The 23,746-nt window shown below is 41.4% G+C and overlaps 2 protein-coding genes across 4 annotated transcripts in view; both read left to right on the forward strand.

Moving 5' to 3' along the window:
* RAB3B (RAB3B, member RAS oncogene family) overlaps positions 1 to 16,717 on the forward strand; it is a 61,776-nt gene extending 45,059 nt beyond the window's left edge. For all 3 annotated transcript variants that reach the window (XM_062580858.1, XM_062580857.1, XM_062580856.1), the window contains exons 3-5: positions 3,567 to 3,685; positions 12,746 to 12,870; positions 16,334 to 16,717. In XM_062580858.1, the coding sequence (XP_062436842.1) occupies positions 3,567 to 3,685; positions 12,746 to 12,870; positions 16,334 to 16,521 (432 nt within the window). In that variant the 3' untranslated portion in view covers positions 16,522 to 16,717. The remainder of the gene's footprint in view (positions 1 to 3,566; positions 3,686 to 12,745; positions 12,871 to 16,333) is intronic.
* Positions 16,718 to 22,025: 5,308 nt separating this feature from the next.
* NRDC (nardilysin convertase) overlaps positions 22,026 to 23,746 on the forward strand; it is a 31,821-nt gene continuing 30,100 nt past the window's right edge. Inside the window, exon 1 of the mRNA XM_062581855.1 lies at positions 22,026 to 22,363. Coding sequence (XP_062437839.1) covers positions 22,026 to 22,363 — 338 coding nt within the window. The remainder of the gene's footprint in view (positions 22,364 to 23,746) is intronic.

The following is a 23,746-nucleotide window of genomic DNA, read 5'->3' on the forward strand; positions in this document are numbered from 1 at the left end:
AACTGTTTTCCTTTTTCTTAATTGTTTGTATCAATAGCACATATATAAGCTATGAAAGGACAGACTTGTTAGCATAATAGTGTAAAGATACCTTGCAGAGGCCTTTCTGTGCTTGGTTATAACCAAGCTAGCTAATTCCTTGTCAGGGACAGCCAAGCAGGCTTCTGGATGCTGCAGGCTCAGGCTGTTCTTCCTAGACATTTGGCTAGACTGTTAATTAGAGCTACACTGGGTTTGTGCTGATCCTTGCCTGTACCCCATCTATTGCTTCTCTTGTCTTTTAATGAGTTCGTGTTCTGCCTGGAAATCCTGCAAACAACTTGGAGGGGTTAAAAAAAAAATGATGCAGATTTTTTTTCCCCTTATCTCCTTCATTAGATAATTATCCTACACAGCCTAGTTACCTGAAGGTTCGTGGTGTTTTAAAGTGATGTAAGGGCAGTTATTGTACGTGCTGAAGAAATAAAACTCAGATACAGCAGTTTATTTTCTCTCATTTATTGAAAAAAAGCTGCATTGAGGGAGGGGAGGATTTCCATAGAAGCTAGCATAAAACTTGATATGAGTCAGAGGAAAATTAAGCCATGTTAGAACTGTCTAAGGAGCTAATATAACCTGAGGGAAAAAAATAATTTCCAAGTGATTATTACAAAGATTCAAATGGATTTGGAGAAATATAATTAAAAACCTTTAAGAGGAGATAACATGCTTTATATCTGTACAGTAAAACAAAGCTAGGAATCTATCAGTGTCTCACATGGAGATGCATCATGCATCTCTGCACTGGTCCGCACAACTACAAGTGCAAGGTTATGAAGAAACATTACATACTGTGAAATATAGGATGCTTTTCTTTTGCCTTTCTCCCTCTCCTCCACTTTTTTTTAAGCCTGAGAAGACAGGCACACAAGTGTACATTAATGAATGTGCAAGTTGCCTTCCTCACCAGAGGAGTGCTCTGCCCATGAGAGAACAAGCTCTGGGCACCGAACACGTGCAGCCCCTTGGACTTCATTTGTACTACTTGTATTGGTCCCCTTCTACCACCCATTTGCATGGGGTTCACCAGCAGAGCATGAAAATAACAAATTGTGGAATTACTGAATTTCACAATTTTCAGGAAGTACAAACTACCAAAGTTTCCTTTGACACAGATGAATCCTGTGGACTGAATCCAGTTTCTGACTGAGACTGTACCAGCGTGGGCTTTGGCAGCCATCCTGAGATCCCCTTGGGGCTGCAGATCCATTCAGGCTTTCCAGGACAGCCCAGACGTACATCCTCAGAGCTAACACCTTGCTCTGAGCTTTTGCTGAATTTAGTCTTTCCAAATTATTCTATGTTTAGCTAGACAATGTTTCTTGTGGTTGCTTAATGTGTGATGAGTCTCAAATGCAGAACAGGACTAGGAAATGAGATTTAGGGAGCTAGGATAGCATGGGAATGCAGGTATGAAACAATAGCTTTGTGAACATGAGCATTAAAGAAGCCTGACTTTCTTTGAATTTGTGCCACTTTAGTGGTTGTAGTATCTGACAAGATATTAGTACTGATTTATGTCCTTTTTTTCCCCCTAAGGAGGCATGAAGAAAGCCTCTCTGCTGTGGAGTCTCTGGTGTGTTTTAAAAAAAAATAAGCAGTTGCACTTTTTTTTTTAAACCCAGCTAGGGTGTTTTTTAGATCTCTTTTCTCCACTTTGCCAGCTATTTTCAGGGAATATGTAAGAGCATATTTTTGAGATCATTTCCTCTTAGGCAAACTTGATCAAAAGTCATTAGCAGGTTCAAAAGTTATAACGGGTGCACACACACGCGTGCACATGTGGAGACAAATGATAAGCCTCATTTCCTCAGGAAATCAGGCTGTAATGAAGCAACTGTCATGTCTCTCTGAATAAACAGACTGATAACGTGGTTAATGACACCTACCCCACTTTAAGAATTACAGTCAGGACCTTGGTGGCACAGTTGGTTTAGTTGTTTAGCTGCTAAGTGAAGTTGTGTGCCTGTGAGTAAGGGCTAGCCGTTAGATGGGTGTCACCCAGGCAGGACGGGTGATGGGTGCTCAGGCTCCGGGTGCAGTCCACCTTGCTCTGGCACTTCTAGTCAGAAGCAGGAAGGAAAAGAGAGAACCATTTCTTGGCCAGCAGACCACCCTGTCTTGCAAAAAATGCCTAAGTTTCAGGGGAAAATCCCTTCTCTTTCCAGATGTGTTGCAGAGAAACAGGTATCAGAACAGATAACAGAATATCCTTCTGCATAATGTCTCCACTGGGAAATTCACTTGGTGTTAGAGCTGTGGATATGCTCAGGGCAGTGTAATAAGCAGAGCCCTTTAAGCGAGCTGCAGGGAGCTTATTTACAAGCACTTTCCTCCCACAGGGAGCCTCTGTGATATGCTGGTGCAGAACAACCAGTGATCATTAATGTTTCCCCTTTCATGGGCTGGCTTGCATGTGCCCTGGAAGGGCCAGGGATGTTTTGCATGAAGCAAAGCAAGGCTGCAGGTATGGGAACTAAGGAAAGTAGAATTTTAAAGCTGAGTGCAGTCTCCCACTTGTTGCACTGTTTGCATTTCCCCTGCACTGTGATCTGCTGTGTCAGATCAGAACCTGAGCCTACAGCTCTGAAAGATGCTTTAACTATTCTCTCTCTGTTGTTTATTGAAGCTATGTGAGTGATAAGTTCCTTTAGAGGACTTACTTTCCTTTTAGAAAAAAGAAACTTTCTTAAACACATTTTAAACGAGCAGCAGTAAATACTTTCAAAGTGTGGGTTTTGGAGGTCTAACCACCATTTATCTCAGAACTTCTCACCTGTAAGAGCAACCGTAGTAATCAATATCTTGTGCTGAGCGTGCACTGTGAAGATATGGCTCTTTGCCTCCCCACAGCTATTTCACATACTTGCTATTTGCTGAAAGGTGGATGCTGAAATGGTGTTTGCTGAAATGATAGCTATCTCCAAAATGAGAGAGATTTTAGGCATATGACTTCTGTCCCTGGTTCCTAGGGCAGATCTAGAAGGAATGGCCAATGCTAGAGGGTTGCTGATCCACTTTAAATTCATATTCTAGGATAATTTTCATTGCATCAAGTCCTGAATTGTTATCTCTAACTTCAGGTAAGAACTGAGCCATCTACAGCTTCCATGTCAAGGATCAATCTCTGTCCCTGGCACTAACCTGCAATGCACAAATGTCTTTTGCCTGATATGATCCTGGACTGTTTTCTATTGCCTTTGCTTAGAAGTGTCAGCTTTCAGTGAACTCTACTAACATTTTATTATTGCATTGAGGTTGAGGCAGAAAAGAGCAATTAAAGGCTTGACATCTTTGATTAACTTTTTAATTTTACATGTGTCAAAGCACATTTAAAAGATCACAGTTGGTGCAAAAGCCCAATTAATGCTAAGATGTAAGTAGAGCTTATTTCAGTGGGAGTAAATGAAAAATTTTAAGTATATAATAATAAAAGGTGGTTGCCTAATTTCATATGTAGGACCTAACTACAGCTGCAGTTTCAAAGAATTGGGGTCTCAAAGCCTAAATACTCTTGTTTCTTCCAGGATACAGCTGGACAAGAGAGATACAGGACCATCACTACAGCGTATTACCGCGGAGCCATGGGCTTCATCCTCATGTATGACATCACCAGTGAAGACTCGTTCAATGCAGTGCAGGACTGGTAAGAAATAAGTCGTTACTGTTCTTAGGTTTGTTTGTATTTTGGTCAATTGTCTCTTCACAGTTTCTTTTTGAGAACATCTCACATTCCACCCTTTGCACTACTATACGTTCCCATATTCCTCACTGCCTAAACTCTGGGTTCTGGGTTAAAAAAATTGTTTTTAAGGTTTTCCTTAGAAAAAGTTGCACAGTTTCACTACCTTTTTTTGGGGGGGGGGGGGACAGACGGACGGACTTCATAATTGTAATATAGCAGCATAGTATAGTAGTTGTTACTTTTAAAGGTAACATTATTTAAAGGTAAATTTATTATTCATCCTCCAATGCATGATTTAGGCTTATTGAGGTTTCTGCCTGTGCTGCTAAAGCAATCCAATTTAACAATGATTGTTCAAGTCAAACCTCATTTAAAATCTAATAGGGATAAATCTTTCCAAAGTGCCTTGTCCTGTGTTGAGAATTGATTTTTAGCACTTAAAAGTATAGACAAATGGAACAGTATCTCACCTAGCTTCAGCCAATTAAAAAAACTAAACTTAGCCAACTTACAACTTAGCGAACTTTACAACTTACGTAGTTTAAAATAGTTTTAGTTATAATAAGGAGGAAAAGCAAGATCTAGGACAGAAAGCAAGCATGCCCCTTGGAAGGGGCCTATCTGTTACCACTGACTATACAGAGAGCCTAAACAACTAAGTGCTCAGTGTGAAATAATGGAGTGGGAGATGAGAAGAGGGCTATTATATGGGAATGGGGACTTACCCCCCAAACTTTCCTGTGAGACAGACAGATTTTCAGCTGTTCTAAGCTCCATTGGCTCCACTAACTTCAGTACAAATACAGAAAACAGAAAATGGCCTCTGGACTTCCTGAGGACAAAAAGCTAGGAAATATTTTGATTTAGAATTAGAAAAGAATGGGACCAGATCAATCACTTTAAGAGCTCAATAACTGTATCAAAGCTGTAACAGGGCATTGATACTGAGGCTTGTTTTTTCCACATTTTGGTGTGCACTCTCACATCCTCACTTGGAGGCTGCCCTTGGAGCCCATGCCACTTGTCTCCTTCCTCCAGAAAAAAACATCCCATCTTACCCCATTCTCTGATCTGATTTTGGAAGCAGAGCTGGGCCAGACCTTTCTCCTACTCCCTCTCTCTGCCTTCTGGAAAAGTGCATGTACAGAGCAGGAGAGTAGAGGTCTTTCCAGAGGAGCCAGAGCATGTGTAGCCACAGGCAGTGCTGGCAGTCCCCATGGAGGCTGCTGATGCGAGGTGTTCCCTCAGGGGATTCAGTGTGGTACCCGGGGTGGAAGTGTCTGAGCTGCTGGTACAAGGTAGCAGCTCCTGGCACAGCACCAGTAAACAGAAAGCTGGACCTGATCCTGCCATGGCATGCTCTTGAAGAGGCACTGGGACTCCTACCACCCGTCACTCCAGCTCTGAATAGACTCTCTGGGCCAGAAAGTGCCCCTTGTTTTATTCAAGGGCCCTGGTATAAAGAACTATCAAAGAAACTGGATCATTTGTCTTTTGCTTTTATGTGAAGGTCCAGAACACCCTCTGGCATTGGAACAATGGTCCTTGTTATGGCTACCATCTTGTTAGGGGAAACTTAGGAGATACCACACAGGAAACACGGGGCGTGGGGAGGCAGGGGGAAGGCTATGTTTATCCTCCGACGAAGTACCTCAGTGACTCCCCCTCAAACATTACCCTGTTGCTTTATACTGCAGATAGGTTTGATCAGCGCACAAAGAAAACCAGTGCAGCGGTTAATGGAATCTCCTAAGTCTGATAGATTGATTTACAGTGATCTCAGTGGCCTGCCTGGAGCATGTGACAGCAGCATGCAGGTGACTTTTAAAATTCTTTTACCTAACTCAGATCAGAAGGATCCTCTCCTGGAAAGCATGCTAGTCATGGCACTGGCTCTCAGAATGAAGCTCCATCTGACTTTTGCATTGAATACTTTTTCCATGTATGCTGATGTAGGTTGTAACTCAGAAAACACAAGAACATGATCTGTTGTTGGCCGTCTTCCAAGGCTGCCCAGTATTAGTTCTAGCTGTCCATTCAAACAGGGAATGATGATCATCACATCTAAAGATGTGGTCTCCATTTTTACTTCATTTCTAGTATCATGACAGCGTGCAGCAGAAGGTGAACCACGGCAGTTCTTGAGCTGTCCTTCAGCAGCTAATGATAGAGGAATATATTTTTCCTTTCTAGAAACACCCAAAGGTTTTGCCAAAACCTGGTCCCTCCACGTGGTACCCTCTCCTCCAAGCTCAAGTGGAGTCACTATTCTTTTAATTGCATGTGCCTGCAAAGGGATTTTTCCCTAAGAGCTAGGGGACAATAAATTTCACTAAACTATGAATATTTTTAGCTTGGTTTCATGAGGAGACAAGATATATAATATCACACTGTTCATCTAATTGTCTGTCTGTCTATTAGTTCCTCTCCAATAACTAGGTTTACTAGCCTAACAAAATTTAGGAAAGGACCGAAAGTCTCAAAGATAGCTTCAAACATTTGGTGAAAATCTGTGACTGGGGAGAGGAAGTGTCTAAAAGGAGCACTCTTGCATAGAGAAAAATAAAGAAAATTCAGCTGTTATCCTTTGCGGCTAACAGTGGCCAGCTGACCACTATTATGTCTGCTGGCCAGCCAGTCAGCAAACACATGGGGTTGCAGTGGTATCAAAACAAGGAATGATGAAGGGCTTGGGAGAGGTGGTTCATGGAAATTTTGGGAGGAAGAAGATTCTGGCTTAACTATAAAAAAAAATTGTTGATGAATTTTACAAATGCAGATCATTAACATGCTGTCTCCATCAGAGAAGAGCTCCTTTCAAATTTTTTTTCTCTAAATTTTATGCCATTTGTAAGTACTGCTCTTAAAAGCAGTTGACTTTACCTGTCTTCAGAAATGAATGCAAAATACAGGGGCAGAGACAACTTAGGGCTGTTGGCTTTGTGCCCATTATTTCTAAAAATCAGTCAATGTGTAGGGGATATTTGGCTTGACATTTTATCAAATCCAAATTTAACACGGATTTATCTTATGTGCCTCTAACTTTCAAACTGTTTTTGTTCTATGTGCTTTGCCATGTTTTCCAAAATCTAATACAATGAAGATAAGATAATGAGTCACACTGATTTGTTTGAAGTGTATATAGGCATAAAAGATTAATATGGTGTTTCCTCAGATCTTTTGGAAAAGCATAGCTCAGACAAATGTCAACCTTTTTAAACACATGCAACATTTCAGTTAAATATGCCAAATTTCAATCTATAAGCCACTCTGTTTTAAAGTTTGCAGGGGTGACCTTTAACCTGAAACTTTATATCAGAAATGGTCTAACATCAGTTCTGCCGTAGGCCGTGGTGCAAGAGTGTAGGAATAAGGAAAGGTCAGCTTTGTGTATTTAACTTCATGTCTTCCTTTGCAACGGGGGCTGCATGAATGTCTGTGCTAAGAGGAACTTGTCAGCCAAAGGACAGAGGTGAACCATCACAGTTGATTTTTACTTGATGTGTCGGGAATCCTTTTGACCATCAATTTTAGGATTCTGAGCCCAAATAACCCAGCGGGGCAGATATAATGGGCCTGTGGTAGCCCATTTCCTGCCTTTCTGAAACTCATCTACAGGAGGTGAGATAATGAGTCTGGCTATGGCAGCACAGCTGTGTCAGCAGAGTCCTCTAGTGGGTGATGCATGTGAGAGATGCTTTTTTCCTGTTCTGCAAAGCTGTTTTCTGTACTTCCAAAGGGACAAGAAATGTGAAAAAAAGCTTTTGTTTTTTATTGACATAGCTATATCAGCCCCTGACATTTGCAAGCATAGCAACATGTCTGGGTTTTTTTGACCATTACAGTTATGTTGCAAAAAACATTATAATAGATCTGCTCCTCAGTCAAGAAACGTACCCTCTTGGAAAATAAGTGTCTACTACTTGAGCCTAACAAAAGCTCCTTTAGCTCAGAGCCTTCATCTCCGTTAGCCTAGTCCTTTCTTCAAGTCAAGTGTACCAGTGCATTTAATGATAAACAGGGAGGCTTAGTGCTCTTGCAGTGCTTCTGTTCAGTGTTTGAGACACGATGGAGCAGCAGCAATTGTGATGCATCCTTTCTCTCTTAAGTGTCATGTTAGTCTGTTTTTTTTTTCCAGTGGCTAGGTACAGTAAATAAAGAAAGAATACCGTAAAGTTAAACATTTATCATAAATGCAGCATGATGCAACAGATTGGCTGTCATTTGAGACACTGAGAATAAATCAGAAGTACTCAGAGTTGTTTACGAGCTGACATGAATTAAATCCAGTAAGGAAACTGTTAATCTTCCTGATAATTTCTGATTGTTTTAAAAATGGCATGTGTGAATTTCAGTGTTTTTCTGCCATGAAAAGTTTCAGTAAGCTACTGATGAGACCAGTATAGTGAGCTACAGAGCGAAGCCAGCTAAATGTCCTTAAAAAATGAAAATATATTTCCGTAAAAAGAAAAAAAAAAAAACCCTGAACAAATGCTAAATGTTTTTAAATTGAGTGACACAATTTCATCTGATTCATGTTAATTTCTTTCTATGGAATCTGATGAATATTTTTGGAAATAATGAGGATAAAAGATTTAAGCTTTTGTAAGGAAAAAGAGCTTATTTTTCAAGGATCTTTACATTCAGATATTTTCAGTGCAAACATATAAAAAGGATAGTTAACTGGGTTGCCCACGTCCCTGCATATTTAATAGTCTGTGTATGAGACAGACATGTAAAAAAGTTGGAATTAATATTTTGAAACTGTATTTATATGGAATTTGGAATGAAATAAAAAAAGAATGCTATGCTCTCAGGTTGAGGGAACAGATATTGTAATAGGTCTTTTCTAAACTTTCCTCAGGTTTTCTTTATGCACCATCTTAAGTTGATTTAATTAAGTGTATTTCCAAGCTAACCTGGGGCAAGTTAATGGATAAGCATGGTTTCATCGTATTTTGCCTCAACATATATTTATTAAAACCAAAAAGTTTATTTTAAACCTCTGCACTAACTCACCTGCCATGTGATCAAGGGGCTGGGATCACTAAGCAAATACAGCCAAACTTAGGAGAATGTGTCAAAAGAATCATCAGCAAGCCAAATACAAAGTGGTACCCCTTCCTTTCGGCCGCTGGCCATCCCAGTCCCTTCCCCTTGGCTGATAAGAATTTCCCACGAGGGCATAATTCCTAGCTCCTAAAATTGCACCCGTTCACAGAACCTCATGATGATTCAAGTTGGTGAACGGCAGTCATCTGCATGTTTTACAGTAGGGCATTCTCCAGGCTAAGGCACGTTCCTTCTTGCTGGTGCCCTGCCTGTGGCAGTTCAGTGATCCAGGTTTCTAAGATGCTGTGTAAGCAGCCTGTCAATGTGAGCATCAGCCCATCTCACTGCTTTCTCTTGTACCGTCTCTTCCCACAGAGTTCCCTACAGAAAACAAGCTAAAAGCATGAACAAACTCCTGAACCAGAGCCGTAGCACTCCAAGTAAGCTTTCACCCATAACAAATGCTTTTCTTCCATTGAGCTCCTAGGGGGGGAGCAGAGATATCAAAATTCATAATTATCCTGGAATTTCAGGACTGCAGTCCACACAAAGCCGACTCCCTGCTGGTGAAGGGAGTTCTCTTCCTGACCCCTCTAGCATCTTAAAGCTTATATCCTTTCTCTAGCTCAGAAACTCTCCAAGACTGTGTTCAGTAGCCTTGCTATTCTCCAAGCATTTCATCGAGCTCCAATGTCTGCTCTAAAACTGCCACCAGTGTGTATGGTGTGCCTTACCTCTTATCTCTGGCTCGTGCAAATGTGACTGTATGGCTCTGGCCATACCTGTCCATTTGGGAAATGAGAGTATCTTCCATACTGGTCCTTTCTTGGGTGATCTTTCTACCAAACCCTTCTTATGAGTGGACATCCTTGTTTGCTTTCCATCACTCTGAAAATATTTCAGCTAAACCAATTAAAGGTACTTCTTTCATGAGTACCTGTAAATTAGGAATTTAGACAATTTCCTTGGATAGTCTGTAAACCTGAGATACAGTCTTTCTATCATTCGCATGGATCACCCCAATTCATGACGGTTATCTTAAAGCAGCTGAGAAAGTTTAATGCATTTGGCAATATTTAGGATGTGGCCTGCTTTCTTGCTCTTTCACTGGGGAAGATATAACAGATCTGACATATTCTCCTTACCCCAATGTGTCAAGAGTACTGTCAGGTCATTTTGGAAGAAAAGGCATAAATAGAAAAAAAAAAAAAAAAAAAAAAAAAAAGTAGATTTTACCTGGTGTTTGAAAAAAAAACTTCTTATTTTGGTTGACTAATAAGATACCTTCCCTGTAAGGTGAGTGAGAGTGTTAAATGAGCTTTATGGCTTTTAGGCTAGTTTCTAGATTTTCTCATAGGCTCCTTTGGTTGCTAATATATGACCCTGGCTTGACAGTTTTCTGTGTAGATAAATTAGTGTTTTACACCTCATTTGAAATTGTAATAAAACTGAAGTAAACTCAGAATTTGATACTGTAAAGTAAATAGGAAACATTTTGGAAATTCTGCTTTGGACAATCAAGGCAATTTCATAGAAGGGAAAGAAAAATTGGTTAAATTGAACTTAGATTTAAGTAACAGCGGAGTTCACAAATAATTAGTTGTATTTATTTTAAGGTGAATCTATAAATTAGGTTGTTGATACATTCATGTAACTGTGAACCTGAGACTATTTTCTCCCGAGCACGAAGCAATAATATCGTGCTTCATCATAAATTTGTGGAATTCAGCACAAATAGGAGATGACATTGTTATCATGTCACAGAAATACAGATATTTTTTCCAGTGTTCGTATTATACTACTCTGACAGTTATTGAAACATCTCAGTTACACAAGCTTCTTTTTCTTCTTTTTTTTCCTTCCATTTGTCTTTCCTGGAAATTTATTGCTATTCTTTTTGAACAGGGATAAACTTTTAGACATTCTGCTTTATTAAGGACTTATTATTCCCAATACTAAGTGTAAATGGCAGTGTTCTGGGAGGGAGGGCTTTCACTAGCTTGTTCAAAACAGCTGAGGAGAAGGATGAGGTTCTGTGGGAGATCTTGGTGCTTTTTGCATGTAATTCTGTGAAGACAGCTAAGATTTGGCAGTATGTCCTCGTATGACCCCCCTCAGTGCTGAAAAAATGTTACCTGAAGAGAGGAAGTGGGTCAGAACAGGAGCCTGACTGTAGGTGTTTGAATTCAACCCAGTGAGACTTTTTTACCGTTGCCTATAGAGGGAGAGTGGGAAGATTTCACCTCCATGGGCTTTCTGTCCATTTTTAAGGTCACCTGCTTCTGTGGTGAGCCTTGAGAAACTCCACTGTGGAATTTCTCAATATGATCACTGACTCATAGTAGCTCTTGTAAGTGTAGTCTGCATGGGGGCACTCAAAAAGGTGAAAGTGGAGGAGCCAAAATTGCAGTTGGAGTGAGTGCTTTTCTAGAAAGTTTGAGTTTCACTGCACAAAATCCTTTTTTATGTTTGCATTTTATGGTGCGAGGTTGGGCTTGTGCAGTGGGCTTGGTTTAGGCTTGTGTTCACCACTGGAAAGCACATGTGCTTCTTCAAGGCAATTTGCACAGTGAAATGACCCCCTGTTTCACAGATACCATGGCGTAATGTGACCAGCTGCTTTATATGGCAAAGGCAAGTAAGCAACTCAAAACTAATTAAAAATTATTATTAGTGGATCAGAGCTAGAGTCTGCTGCTAATTCAAAAGTGAAGGAATTGCTTGTTGTTAGGGGAGTTCAAGCAAACTTATCAGGAGTAAAAATCTGAGGGGAATCCTTTCTCTTCATCCCTGAAACTAGGATGTCCTATATGGAGTTGTAGGGACAAAGAATGGACTGGAGCAGTATTTGGAGGAGGGGTGGAAAAGGACTGGGTAGGTGGTTCTTGGCAGAACAGTCTAATTGCCTTTGGGAAGGCAGGAGTCTTGAAAGGCAGAATTGGAAGATAAAATAGCTTGGGCCAGCCTGAAAAATGGGTGACAATGACCGTTACCAAGCTAGTACTGTCCTACTGCTAGCTGTGTGACACCTCACTGAGGTGTCTTGGGATAAATGGAAAAGAAACTCCTCAATTTTGTCGTAGAAAATCTATAGAAAGGCCAGGTGCCAAATATGAGGCCGAGTGTCCTGGGCTCCACAGCCAGCTCCACTCCAGTGACAGCACCTGAGTCATGGAGAGCAGTAGAGGTCCTCCTTGGTACTCCTGCTTACACCCCGTGTGCTTGATAACTCCAATACTGATGTTAGCATTTGTCACTTATTTATCACTTGATCTAGCTGTGTCTGTTAGTTCACAAAACGTTACCTTGCACATGTTTCTTCCCAAGTTGGTAAATCTGTTTCCTTTTAGCAATTGTTTCCATGTTTTTAGGCAATTTTCAGTCTCCATAGCAGTTTTCTGTTCAAGCAAAGATGTTTTGGTGTTTCCATCTATGTTTGACTCAATATACAATTTCTTGTAGCATTAGTAAAACTCTGCAGCAGATTTATTACAGCAAACAACCATCTTTTTGCCCACTCTAAATTGTTGTTGTTATATACTTTACAAGAAATTGTAAATCTAGTATGTATTGTATAAAGACCAAATCCTTAAGAGGTATAATGATTGTAGTGCCTCTGACAGATTACAGCTGTAGGAGAATGAACTTTATAAGAATGCTTTTCCCCCCTTAGACCTTAAAAAAAGAATTGAGTTCAGCTTTTTGTCTGGTTTCCAAGATCTTTAAAACATTTGAGTCTTAAGAAGGAACTTTATTGTTGTACAAAGTTAAGGCGTAATGAAATAGAATGGCACTATAAATTACACTGGTGGCATTCTTGCTTTATGTGAAAGGCTGGCCATTTATTTTTTAATATACCTGTCTTTGGGTGTGCATGTTGTGTTTATTGGTATTTGTTTTCATACTTAATATATGATTGTCTTTTGGCACTACTGATGGAGAGTGACCATCTTTCTTGTCCTGCTGTAGGGCCACACAAATCAAGACTTACTCTTGGGACAATGCACAAGTGATCCTGGTTGGAAACAAATGTGACATGGAGGATGAAAGAATTGTCCCTTTGGAGAAAGGGAAACATCTGGCTGATCAGCTAGGTACATGTAAATTTTTTTTCCCTTCCTCTCTTCTTTATAAGGTGTTCCTTTTAATTTGTACAGCAAAAAGTTCTTCCATCAGAAATAACTCAATGGCATCACTACTAAGAAGATTAATATATATTCTAGCTAGACACTTTACATTGCTTCTTGTACCATCTTCTTGTAGTGTTGTTGTAGCTGTAATGCTAATGTCTGAGGATGTAAGAAAGATAAAGTTTGTTTGGAGAGAATAGCTTTATTTTAGCTTAACTGAAGGAAAAGAGAAAAAGTTTTCATGAACATAGTCTTGTCTCCAGACCTCTAAGGTACCATTTAGTCATTTTTAGAATGCAAAAGTTGCTTTCATGGAAGAAAAAAAATGCTGCAACTGTTTAATAAAACAGAAAGCTTATAAACGATTCTTTAGAGCTGAGTAAAATATATATTAAAACTATGCTAGGCTTCCCTATCCAGGTAGAGTAATGCCATTACCTTATTGATATGAGATAGAAGGAGCAAAATGTTTTCATTGAGAGGAAATTGGGTTTGCAATGAAGATTTTAGAATAAACAGCAAGACATAGGATTCCAGTTTCTCATTTATTTATCACTCTTTTGTTATGTATCAAAGCATATGTTAGCTTTTTAATATGAAATCATGGCTTCTGTATTAAGCTTTAACTATATCTCTTTTAAGAATTCGCAGCTACAAGGAAGTCTTGTTAAAATTGACTTTAGTTAAGAGTGAAGACCCTTACAGTGACCATATGACAATATATATTTAGTTTTTTAAGAGTAGCAATTCTTAGCAGACTTCGAGGAATCACCATAATCCCCAAATTTATAAAATCCCATACTGTCTTCAATTCTTAAGTCAATAACTGGAGGGAGCATAATGTATTGTTAAAATGGGAGTTGTGGAGTCCCAGTATACACTATATACATTGGTATAGTTTAAAGTATGACCTTGATCAAATCACCAGTTATGGCTAAACCTATAGAATATGAGTATTCACCAGATGTTGTTTGTATTAAGGGAAGGTTTAGAAACCCTATTTAGAGACCAGGAGAAAGAATGCTAGGGACTTTTATGGTATGAACTAAAAGATGTCTTTGTTCCAAAGAGATAAGAGCAAAAGGGTCCCATTCCTGACTGGGGCTTTGAGATTCTGTCATGATAAACCAATAATGAGGAAATACTGATACTAAAAACTTTCATTTCCCATTATTATTATTGTAATAATAATAATCCTTTACATATAAGACTAGTACAGTAAATAAGGACATAGTTAAATTGCGAAGTCTTTTATGGGCTGTTTCTCAAATATCAGAATTTGATTTCTTCTTGAAAATATGAATAAACTAGATTCCTGTTTTGTAAAATCTCAAAAAAACAGTTGTGGAATGCATGCGTACTCATATATTTTACAGGAGTAATTTAACTGTTAGTGATTGAAAATTTGTCCAGAATCATATAGCAACATTTTACTGGAGCTGCTACTCTTATCTAGACTCATGATGTTTTTCTTCTTCCCCTCCCCCCCAAATCATTCATCCTGTTGTTTAAATATGGCATCTAGAATCTGAATCTTTTGTGTGGGACACTTCAAAATTTTCTGCCCTTTCATCATAGCATTTCACATAAAGTTTATAATACGTTTCTCTAACTTTGTGTAGTGGTACTAAAATTGTTGGGGATATGATATTTGATCAGTGTTTGATTGAAGAGAAGCATTTACATTGCTTACTCTAATGCAGTTATCTTATTTTTTAGGTATGCAGAGAATTCAGGGTCAGACCTTTTTAATGTTTTCAGGATAACAATTTTGGTCTGACAGTAGGAACACTTGACTATGAGCCTTCTAGGAAATCCTGAAGAATATATTCCATCCCATGACTCCTTTCCATTTTAAAATGTTAAGTTTTCAAGTCTAGTTAAAAAAATATTACTGGTCTGAATGTGAACTAAACCAAAACAACTTCAGTCACAGCAAAAGCTAAACAGATGCTGGACTGATACATTTCTTAGTTCTGCTATCTGACTTCTTGTGCCTTTTACGTGCATTCCTAATCACCATCAAAGATAGCAAAGAGGCTAGACAGAACACTTCTCTAGTACATGACAGCAGTTCTTATTTAGTAATAAGGCAAACATTTGCATTATCATTTTATATGTTATCTCATGATTTTTAAAAAGCGATAGAATAGGATAGATGTGTATTTGTTATCTCACACAGAGCCATGATTACATCTAACAGCAATGATAGACTAATTGGTTAAAAATACTTCTCTTTTCCCTGGTTTATGTCAGAATCAAAGAAAACTGATGCAGTGCAGAGTGCTCCCAAAGTGAATCACAATAGAATACAGCTTATTTCAAAATAAACTCTCTGTATGGTACTTGAGTTCTTGCAGTTGGCAATAAAATAGCTGGTGGAACAGAAGCAACAGCAGTTTAAATGATGGTTGATCTTTGAGGCCCTTGGGGATAGAAAGATTAAGAACTGTGTGGGCCGAAACAGCACAGGTAATGCTTCACAGTTCAGCGCGCTGCTGCTGGCAGAGGCAAAGCTCCTCTCGGAGGGATTTGAGCCCCTCTGTGAGAGGGAGGCTGCTGCTGTGTAATGCTGGGTGTCAGCTGGAGGCAGCAGGCAACAGCCCTTATGTCATCCACACCTTGGTGCAACTCCAGCCTTGCAGCTTTCTGGTCAAAAGGGTCAGTGCTTGGGTGTCCATATTCCGTAGACAGCCTCTAGCTGCAGTCTGCATACTGGAGACTGAAATCACTCTGGAGGAGGCGAACATTTGTAATTCAGCAGTGCTGAAAGGCTGTTGTCAGAATTGGTGCCCTGTCACGATACGTGTTGTAGAAGTAGTTATCATTGAAGAGTTTTCTATCTAAACAAAGAAAGGATGGGGAAAACACAGACCCAAAGAAGCAAAGCATTTTGCCCACAGGCACAGAAGCTGGTCAGCAGAAGGAATACAGTCAAGATCATCTGATTCACAGTCCTATGTTTTTCTTCCTGATCTTTACTGTTACCAGACAGCAGTAATGGTTCTTAGTGTACACCTGGCGTGGTCTGGTAAGGGCCCCTGGAGCACAGGAAGGCCTCTCCGCACATACAGCGTAGTTATTCAGTGTCATCCTGCAACTGCAGCACAAGGAATTCTTCACTGATAGAAGTGGGAGAATTTGACCCCTTGTCCTGGGTTTATTCAGATCTGTAATGTCTGCAGAAGTATTTACCAAAGTTATGGTAAAGATCCATTTCTGCCTTTGACCCCTATTGAGGCTTGACAGATTTTAGAAGCATTTCTGTTCAGTATTCTGAGGCTGTGAGAATCAACTGAGCTTAAGAATTGTCTGATGTCTTGCTTCCTTGGAAGGTTTTCTTAAGATGAGTTTTGAAAAAATTGGTATTTTAAAAATTATCTCCGTATCATCAGTTTGTATTGACTTTTTGCTCTTTTTCTCGCAGGTTTTGATTATTTTGAAGCCAGTGCCAAAGAAAACATCAACGTAAGACAGGTGTTTGAGCGTCTTGTGGATATAATCTGTGAAAAGATGTCAGAAAGTTTAGAATCCGACTCTTCCAGGGGCACTTCTGGAAGGAGCATGCGACTCACAGACAACCCACCCCCTTTGCAGCAGAACTGCTCCTGTTAGTAACCGTTCTCTGAGAAATGTCCCTCTCCTTTCCTGATTAAATTTTCTCTTTTCTTTTGTGGTGGTGCTTTATCATGTAGTGCAAAGGCAGAAGTCTCTGTTATAGGAAACTGGTATGTATGTTTAATGTCCCAGAGTGCTTAATATTATATATTTCTTCCTCCAATAATTTAACAAAATTCTGAATAAATATTGTAAGTGCATCTAGTGTTAATGTGTGAATTATGTTGAAGAAGAATTGTATAGTGTTGCAAATGTTATTTCCACAGAAAATATTGCATTTTTAATTATAAATTCTTTTACTGCAGAAAGAGCTTTACTTCAACAAGAGCAAGAAACACAAGAGTGTTGCTCTGTTCAGCACCTTGCTATGCCTCATCCTTTGTTTCTAGAGCGACAAGAGCTGATTATCTGGCAGCTTTTCCCCTGTATCTTGCAGTTTTTAGTTTTGTAGGTTAGGACTTGCCCTCTGCCACTCTCTAATCAACAGCTTGATGGTGGATATATTGCAGGATGAAGGAAATGAGGAAGTGGCTGTCACATGCTTCATTGGAGGTAAAATCTGCCTGTAAAACTTGGACTAGCAGTATCTCAAATCAAAATATCTAGAGCAAAAATGTGAGCAGTAGTAAATACTATCACTCTCAACCAGAAGCACTGAGGAACTATCAATTATAACACCTTTTTTATTTAACATTTTATCATAGAGTAGTACCTTAGAGGGTGGTTCTTGGAGGATCAGACTTCACTGTGCCCAGGTTTTGTACAAACAGAGATAGCTCTTCTCTAGAGAACTAATTAGTTAAATAATAAAAATCCATCTCCAAAAAAAAACTTTACCGTTTCAGTCAGGCTACTACAAAACATGCGTTTGGAAGGACTTTTGGTTATTGCAAGGGACGAAAATTACTGATTTGATTGTGAGGCTTAGTATATTTCTGTAGCACACTACAGTACCTAGGGGAACAAGCACGTTACAACAGGAGGAAGAACCGTAGGTCATACATAATGGGAGAGCGTAAGGATATAAGCTCCCTTGCAAAACTTGTTGCATATCATCCCTTCAGGAGAGCTGCTTGAGCAAGCATGTGTTGAAAGGTACCTTTTTGCACTAAGACTTGGAATTCAGCAGAAATCTGTGCAAAATTGATACTATTTTTTCTCTTTTAATAAATCAGATCAGGGAGTTTGGTTGTTAGATTATATTAGTTTGTCAATTAGCAAACTTTTGACAACAGTGTACCTGTGTCTTACAGCAACTCGGGGAAGAAGGAGGAGACAGACAGGAGACTCCAACCCAAGGTGAGAGACCCAAGAGTGAGCATGCAAGGCATGGAAGTTCAAAGCTTTATTTGGCCTCATTGCGACAGGGACTTGCTGCTCTTTTGTATATAATCAGTTAAATATCACCTGGAAAGACAGAAAGCGAGGAACAGATTCAGAAGCCCCCAGACAGTGCTCACTTGAAATGGGGAGGATGCAGCCTGAAGCTTTTCTAATAATTTGAGTATTTCATCCAAGGTAGTAGAAGAGATTCAGCAAGACGTTTCATGAACGTGAGACTAAAGCTTAAGTCACGTGAGTGAGGCAGAGTTGAGGCTTTGACTTCTGGGTTAACTGTTGTTCTGGAATGGGAGTTGCATCCTTTTTTTTTTTTTCTTTAAATACTTTTGCTTCATCTTGATGTGAATCAAAATCATTCTGATGCACAGAAAGTAACACAACAGATAATTCATGCCAGCTGGTTCCAGGGAAAGATCATACTTCCCATGTGCCTTCCTCAGTTCCTTAGTGGTATGGACCAGGGGATCCCTCCTGGGGTCATCCTAAGGCTATGCCTGCCCGGCTCTCTTTTGAGTCACAGAGAGGAACATGTGTAATGATGCTAATTCTTCTGGTTTTGAATTCAATCACAAGATTATAACTTAAAAAAAAAAAAGGAAGATGTGATTATAAAAACTAAAATGGAAAATGACAAAAACGAGTAAAAGAGCATAGACATCATTTCATAGTTAATCAATGGATATATTTTTGTTCTTTTCAAGGAGGGATAATTTTTGCACAATATAACATACTTTCAGACTTCAAAAAAATCTCTAAAATTAAGACTGTTGTATACAAATTAAGGCTGTTGTATACTGTTGTGTGAAGAACTCAATGCGTGTTAACCTCTGAAATACACGGAGATGTTACTTCTGCAGATCTGTGAAGTTGCATAGACTGCATGCCTTTGCTTATGATCATACAGTTCCAAACAGTGACTGCAAAATGCACCTGTAAGTGTAGATCAGGTGGATACTGGGAGACGTTTGCTGTCTTTAGGTGCAAATTTGAGAAGAGTTCTACAGCTTTATTTCAGGCCTGTGAACTCATCTGGCTGAAGAGACTTTCTGGTGTCAGAAAGTGGAGTCGAGTATCTGCCCACTGCACTATAATTTACAGGATCATGACATCCGCAAATGCTTTTGTAATTTTGTTCTGTCATGTCTCAAGTGTAATAGCTTAAAAAAAAATCTGGAGAAGAATCCTACCACATTGATGTAATTTGAATTCATTGTGCTGAAGGAGTGATCCCTTTGCAACAGAGTTTGTTTGTATGTTGCTTTCAGAAGTCTTTACTGTGACCTATTTTGGGTGTTTATGATCTAGTACTGAAAATGAAGTTTGTGCAGTGCTAGAAATGTGCTTATTGTATTTATACCCCTGAAGCTGCAAAATAAAGAGAAATGTAGTCACTGAATGTGGCCAAAGAGCTTGCATGAGCTGTATTACTAACATCAGCCAATCTTTTGGATGGGTAAGAGCTCTTAGAAAGTGCTCTTAAAGTAGATCAAATTACTTGGACTTTTTTGGCAGTAGAATGGTCTTTGAGTCCAGCAATCAAGAATCAGTATAAAGATTTAACAGAAGGTTATTTTGACCCATAAACATGCAGTGTTGGGTTTCAGTTGTAGCAGAAGTGGGTTTTAGGAAAACTCGTGTACCTTGCAAGAAGGAATAATTTCTGCAGTAGGGAGTGGTAATTGAACTGTGATGGGATAATGGGAGTACAGGAGCCCTCATCAGTGCAAATAATGATTTTGCAGCTCAGCAACTAGATAATAAAAGAAAAAAACTGCTTCAGAACAAATAAAATTTTGATTCTTTTGTTTTACTTGCTTTTTCTACCTTCTTCCCCTTTTCTACCCAATGTAATTGTGGTCCGCTCAGTGTCCCAGTCCAATGAGATGAAATTTTTTCTTCTTTAAGAATACAGCTGTATTCCAGCAAGCTGAGACAGGTAGAATTGCTCTTTACAGCATAGCCTAGGAAGAACCTCCATGGCAGAATGCTCTGAAGTGAAAAAGATACTTAGAAATTCTCATCTGCCCTACATTGTGTACGTGGAGAAATCTACTATTGGAAGCAGGAATCCTGCAGGGTTTATTTTGAATGAAAAAAATCATTGCACGCAATCACTTCTATCAAATACACAAGCATCTTTATGGAGAGATATTTGGCACCTCCTTATGTTTGCATTAAAAGGTGGAAATGAATAGAGAGGAAGCCTTTGCTTCCTATGTCTTGAGTACTATACAGATGATTTCAATATCATCAATAAATCCATCACAACAGGTACAAATATTAACTTATAAAAGGTAATGGCAAAATGTGAGACAAGAATTTAGCGAGAAATAACAGACATGCTTGCACAAACATCTTCAAGAAAGACACAAAAGAGGAAAAAAAAAAAAGAAGACTGAGCCTTCCATTTGACAGTGGCCCAGGAAGGTACTGTTAATAATGATATAAAAAGTATAGTTACTGGATGAAAAAGAAAGGAGCACTAGACTGCGAAAAGACAGACAGCTGATTGCTCTTGACATGTTCTCTATGTTACTTGCAGAATCGCCTACAGCCCTGAGGCACAGTTTTGAAGGAAAAGCTGTACGGTAAAGTAAGCTTTGGGTTAGAGATGGCTCTCGGCTTCCATCTCGTGGAGAAATTAAGCAGGAAAATGCTGGCAGAAGCTCGCTAAAAAGAAAGGAAAAAAAAAAGAAAAAACCTTCCTTGTATCTCTCAGAGAGACCTTCTCATTTGTATTAGCCTCTGACCCCTCAACTTTGCTTTCAGCATCTCTCTTGCAGTCAATGTAGACTTAAGACACACACACAAAATAACTACCAGCGCTGACAAGACTAGCAGAAATTTGAATCAATGCGGAACAGTGCAAAATAGATGTCATGATAAATGCAAGGGCAAAAAAAAAGAAAAATCCAATTTATCACTCAAAAGCTCCAGAGCTTGCACAGGCAGCTTCAAAGAGGTGCCTGAGAGACAACCAAAAGCAGTATTCCTGGTGTCAGTGGCTATGATCTGCTACACCGTCTGCACTTTCGCACAGAAAAAGCAAGATTCACAAACTGGAAAAATGCAGGAAGTTTTTTTTTCAGTAAACTGGAAAAATGAGGCCATGGTAAGAATACTGAATATCACAATCCCGACTCTGCTTTAGAGCCATAAGAAGAGCCCAAACTTTAAGCTAACATGACCGTGGAGTAAGAAACAAGAAGCCCACAACGAGCATGTAGCAGCCAAAAGACCCGCCTGTAACACAGGCTGCTGAAACACAACTCCAAAGTTTATTCCAGTTCTTTTAAACGTTGAATTAACACCAACTGACAGGCGGTTCTGCTACCAAATCAATAGCGAGATCAGGCGTTTTACGCCCTAAAGGATGGGCAAAGTTTGGCGAGGCTCATTCCATCCGGTTGGCATCTGGCTTCCTGACAGGTGCTGCCGGCGGCCTGGCCCCGGCGCGCCTGCCCCACGCTGCGCGCCGCCGCCCGTTCGCCCGCGCCCCACGCCCGGCCCGGCAGCGGGGCCGGACTTGGCTGAAGAACCCGGCGGGAAGGACCAACCGGCCGCACCGCACACGGCCACAACATGGCGCCCAGCGCCGCGGCGCACCGCCCTCTTCGTGGGGCAGGGCGCGCCAGCTTAGTGCTGCTTGATTGGATCGCCATAGCTGAGCGACAGCTCCTTGGACCAATAGCTGAAGGACACCGAGGGAGCAGGCCGGCCTCCCACACCGCCTCTTGGACTAATCCAACACAAGAGCGGGGGAAGATCTACTACTACAGATAGGCCTAAATGTCGGATCAGGGAGGCACAGAGAGGAGCCCCAGAGCTCTGTCTCTATTCTTATCCCTTTCTATCCTCAGCCTGATTTCCGAAAGGGGCTGCTCTTCTTCCTTTCATCTCTCCCCACTAATGGTTCCTCCCCACCCGCCCACGCCACAGCATCCTTTCTACCAATCGGAGCCCGCCCGGCCAAGCTCTGGCCGAGGATTGGCTGGCGTGCCCCACGTGGCGCCGCGGCGAGCGCTGACTGGTGCGGGCGGGGAGGTACCGGCGCGCGTCACCGTTCCTTCCTCGTGCGGCGGAAGCTGCGCAGGCGGCGGCGGCCGGGAAGGGAGGGGGGAAGCGGCCGCCGGGCCCGGTGCGGTGGCGGCGCGCGGCGCATGCGCAGGCTCGCGGCCGCCTTCGCGCGCAGCGGGCGAGTAACGTGCGTGGGGGCGGGGCGGGCCCGCAGCGCGGCCGGGCGCAGCCAGCCGGTGCCCGCCGCCGCCGCCGCCGCCATCGCCATGCCCGGCAGGAACAAGGCGGCGGCCGGCTGCAGCTGCCCGGAGCTGCCGGCGGGGCAGCAGCAGCCGCCGGCGGAGGGCGGCCGCGACGCCAGAGGCCGCTCGCCTCAGCAGCGGGACGCGGAGGCCGAGGAGGAGCGCGGCGACCGCGGGCCCGGCGCCAACCTCGGCGACCCCGACATCGTCAAGTCCCCCAGCGACCCCAAGCAGTACCGGTGAGGGAGGCGGCGGCGCGGCCGGGCCGCGCCCGTTGGCCGGGGCGGGGGCGGCCCTGGCGGGGGCGTCGCTGCGGAGAGGGCCCGGCTCGGTAACCGGGGGGATCGTGGCCTCTCTGCGCTCCTGAGGCGCGGGGGAGCGGGGGCGGTTTCCCGGTTAAAACGAGCGGTCCGGTTTGCACGAAGCGGGGGGCTCGGGGCTTAAAAACCCACGCACAGGCGTGCTTGTACTAAGACCCCGCTTCGATACTCTCTGCGCTCTGGGTGCAGGGATATATCTTAAATCGTTAGCTTGCAGCCCTCTCCAGGTAACCCGCCTCTGAAGGTGTCTGTCTGCAGCGTGAAATGCAGTTGAACTGGTATTTCAGACCACGTGCCGGCTTTTTTTTTTTTTTTTTTTTTTTTTCCTTTTTTTAAATGAAGGCTGTTACTCTTCCTATTTTAGATGAGTCTTAAAGTTTTCACTGAAACGTGTCCATGATTTGAGACAAAAATTACTTGTATGCTGTCAGATTACCTGCATTTTCAGTTTTATACTTTACCAGTAACGTTGCTGAAAGCGCAGAGAAGTGCTGGCTTTCCTAAGCGCAGCCCAGAGTGGCAGAGAGTTTACGGCCTTCTCTGGGGAACCGCTGGTGAGCTCGAACTCCTTGAATGATGTCAAGCAGTCATTCTTGAAGGGATTTTATGATAGCTTTTTCTGTTAGGCAGAAGATTATTCAGCCTATATATATATGTGTACATATACGTGTGTGTGTGTGTATACATACATATACACACACACACATATATATATGTGAAATCTTCATTCTTCATGATATTTGATCTGTGCAGCCAGTGAGCAGTCTCCCTAAGCCTAAATCCTGGGCTGAATTTTGGATTTGCAATGACATTGGTTGACAGTGAAATTCCCTGCTGGCTGCATGAAGAGGACTGCCCCTGTTGGCTTAGGAAAAAAAAATTACTTTCTTCTTTGTTGTCCTACTTCCTTGCTGCATCTTCATAATTTCTGTCTGCCTGTCCTGCTTCTGCGCATACTCATGCTACTTTGCAGGAGGCTTGTCTGCCTGTCAAGTTCTTTACAGAGATTCTCCCAGCTCTAGGAAACTCCTACCTTTACTACCTGGAGCAGGACATGATGCTTGGGGAGTCTATTGAAAACAATGTTACCGACTATCTTTCCTGAGGCTTAGGAACTGCCTCAGTATGTTGCGACTTGGAGAGTGTGTTTGCTTATAACTTAGAATAAACTAAGATCAGAATCTTTCAGAAATCCTGCTTTCCATGCTTAACATGTTCAGTTTAAAATAAATGGTTTTTGGCTTCCTGTTTTGATTTCTATGGATGGCAAGTAAGCCTTGCACAAAACACACACAAATACAA

The sequence above is a fragment of the Rhea pennata genome, chromosome 8, assembly GCF_028389875.1.
Source record: "Rhea pennata isolate bPtePen1 chromosome 8, bPtePen1.pri, whole genome shotgun sequence".
Taxonomy (NCBI): Eukaryota; Metazoa; Chordata; class Aves; order Rheiformes; family Rheidae; genus Rhea; species Rhea pennata.